The 3,265-nt window shown below is 32.4% G+C and overlaps 1 protein-coding gene across 1 annotated transcript; it reads right to left on the reverse strand.

Annotated features, from left to right (window-relative positions):
• Positions 1-1,069: 1,069 nt before the first annotated feature.
• Positions 1,070-2,056, reverse strand: LOC100814245 (serine/threonine/tyrosine-protein kinase HT1). Its single transcript, XM_003532822.4, has one exon. It carries the CDS (start codon positions 2,054-2,056, stop codon positions 1,070-1,072), a length of 987 nt encoding a protein of 328 aa, XP_003532870.1.
• Between the last annotated feature and the right edge of the window lie 1,209 nt (positions 2,057-3,265).

Here is a 3,265-nt window from a genome sequence, read left to right on the forward strand (position 1 = left end):
ATATATCCTGTAAGGTTCAGCATCTCGGACAGAATGAGTGAAAAAGATCTCATAAGGTGAAAACAATGAATCAGAATTCAAAGACCATCAAGGCCAGCTGTATACGAAATTAAAACCAACTACAATTTAGAATGTCATAAATTATAATACCAAATTCTCACCATGGGAAGGCTACAAAAAGGAACAATATGTTCATACACAACTATAAAAAGGGATAAAAGGAAAACTTGTATAACTAGCAATCTAGCATTTTTCTAGCATGGTTAGAATTAACCACATCTTTCAAATTATAATCCTATCATGATTCATGACATATACAACGTGACACAACATCTTACAGAAGAAGAAAAAAACATATAAAACGAAATGTTCCATAGGATGGAGAGCGAGAATGGGATCAACAAATATTTGATCAAATGAATGGATATCAAAATGAACAACTACAAAGCTTGCAATAGAAAATGTTAAACGAGAACAAGAAATAAATGATCAGTTTTCTAATTCCACTCAGCTTTTGCTTAAGCAAGCAAACATTTGAAAATAGAGTATAGTGAATGATAAACAAAGATGAAAGAAAATAGATAGAGAAAGCAATAAAATTGAAATTAACTTAATAAAAGTGATCAAAATCTAGTGTTCACACCATCCGTTAGCTTTTGTTTTTGTACTATATAATATGTATAAACTTTTTGTACATAGCCAATCAATTCATGACTTATTTTCTATTGAACAATCTAGAAGTCAAACAAAATGAAATAGTTGACATGATGATAAATATCTAAAACAACTAACTCTTCCTTTCCATAAACAAAGGAATGGTTGTGCTACAAGTTACAAAAATCAGGCCACTACTTAATGAACATGACCAGGTTTATGAATAAATAGAGGAAACTCATTCTAAAGATGATAATGATCCTGACTACTACACCTTTGCACCACATTTTGGGTTCTTTCAATGTCAACAAAAGGATTGATCTAAGGGTATTTCTTCTTGCACTCTGAGAAAACTCAAACCAAATCCCTTTTCATTACCGAAAGGGTAATTCATAATGTAAAACTACATTTCGAATTACCATTTTCGTAATGAAAGGTGGTGTTGCTTGAGTTTCTTGGGGGACAAGAAACTACAACCTTGATCTAATTGCTCCAAAACTCGAACAATCTGCCAGAACTCAGGCCTCTTCTCAGCTTTCAATTCCCAACACTGCTTTATCAAATCACTCAAAACATGTGGGCAATGTGAAGGAATAATTGGCCTTGAATTCCTATCTGCCACAGCAACAGCAACCTGGATTGGATTCATGCCCTCAAATGGCACTGTTCCACTCAACAACTCCCACAAAATAAGACCAAAACTGTACACATCAACCTTTCTCCCATAGCGTTTTCCTTTGATCATCTCCGGAGCCATCCAACGGTAGGTACCCCTCAACGAATCAAACTTCGAAGCCTCACAAGCAATGCCAAAATCAGCAATTTTGAGGCGAATTTCCCCATCAACAAGGACATTCTCTGGTTTAAGGTCTCTATGAATGATCCCTTGTGCATGTATATACTCCATTCCACGAGCAATATCCAAAGCAAAAGCTATCACCCTCTTCAGAGAAATTGGCTTGGACTCTACCTTGTTCAAATACACCCTCAAAGACCCCTTTTGTTGATACTCCGTGAGAATGTAATAAAAATCAGTGTCTTTGTATGCGCCTATGAACTTTACAACATTTTGATGGTGGAGACGAGGTAGATGTATGACTTCTCTTAAAAATTGAGCCTCCAAAAGGGATTTTGGGATTCCCTTTACATCATTATCTCGTACCTTGACGAATTTGACAGCAACATGTTCCTTTTTGTATACACCATGGTAAATTTGACTATGTGCACCTTGAGAAAACTTGCGCCCAATGAAGAGATTAGAAAAATCAACGTTACATTCTTGTGCAATTCCAATTGCATCATCTCTTCCACCACCGTGGTGAAAACAATTTGTTAATGGCCATGATGATGATTCCTTGCGGTTCTTGCACTTATCGTGCAATTTGATTGATAACTTCCCCATAATTAATAATTATCTCTCTTGTGAGAACAATGGTGTCTTTTAATGATTTCGCTGAACCTAAAAACTCTTGATCAAAACCTGAATCACGTTTTTTTTTTTATCTCCGCATCTTTCCATAAATTGAGTAGTGTTAGTTCCTAGTTAGTCGGATCTAATAAAAAGTTTCTTTGTATCTTATTATATCAACCTCCCGCCACGATAATTTAACAAATGTCCATTTTTATATCTAGAAAAAAAAAAATCTGTTACACGAAAAAGAATATATTCATTATTATAGGATTTATTCTCAGCTTTCGGGTTAGTTAGTTAAATTTGCCTTCTTAAAGTATTATTCTAATTCAAATTTCAAAACTAGTTAGGCATTGTTTTTAACTAACCTACACCACGGGATAATTGATGTTATAACCCGGCAAACAATCTCTCTCTCAGCCTTTATTCCGCATGATATTAGCTCTAATATCAATTGTTGGATCCTCTTCTTATTAGTAGGCCAAAAGCTTAAACTAATAGTTAGGGTATCATTCTTTTTACTTAAGATCGTAATTAACTCTCTTTCTCTCTCTCTCTCTATATATATATATAACTTTTCCAACAAACTTTTTAGCAATATAAACAATACAATAATCGAACAAGTACACTCAAAATATGACATAATCTTTCTAAGTTTTCATCATAAAATCCAACACTAAACTTAGACATTTTTCAAGGGTTTAATTATAAGAAAACCATACGACATTCTTCAAACATCTATTATTATTATTATAATAATAATAATAATAATAATAATATCTAAGGTATCTCTAGTAAAATAATTTAATATAATAAAACAATAGTTCAAAAAAGATTTATTTCTAATACTCAAAATTTAAGTATTACATGAAATCTGCCTAAAATATTGCATAGCTCAACCTTTTCAAAACTTTATCATTGCATGTTTTAAAAAGTGTTTAAAAAAAGGTTTGCAATAATATTTTGAAAGCACAATTATACTTTTTTTTGTCTTACAAATTTGATTAGTTTTTATTGTTGAACAATTAGATTTTTTTTTACATTTGATATGCGTAACTTATGGAATGTATTTGGACAAACAGAATGTCCGCATACATCTAGACCCAGTCCATAGAGATACAAAAATAAAGATGTCTACACATGTTGTGTTTGTTTGTTGTTTTCTGGAACATAAATAAATATTTGCAAATTATATGAGAA

This window comes from Glycine max, chromosome 8, assembly GCF_000004515.6.
Source record: "Glycine max cultivar Williams 82 chromosome 8, Glycine_max_v4.0, whole genome shotgun sequence".
Lineage (NCBI taxonomy): Eukaryota > Viridiplantae > Streptophyta > Magnoliopsida > Fabales > Fabaceae > Glycine > Glycine max.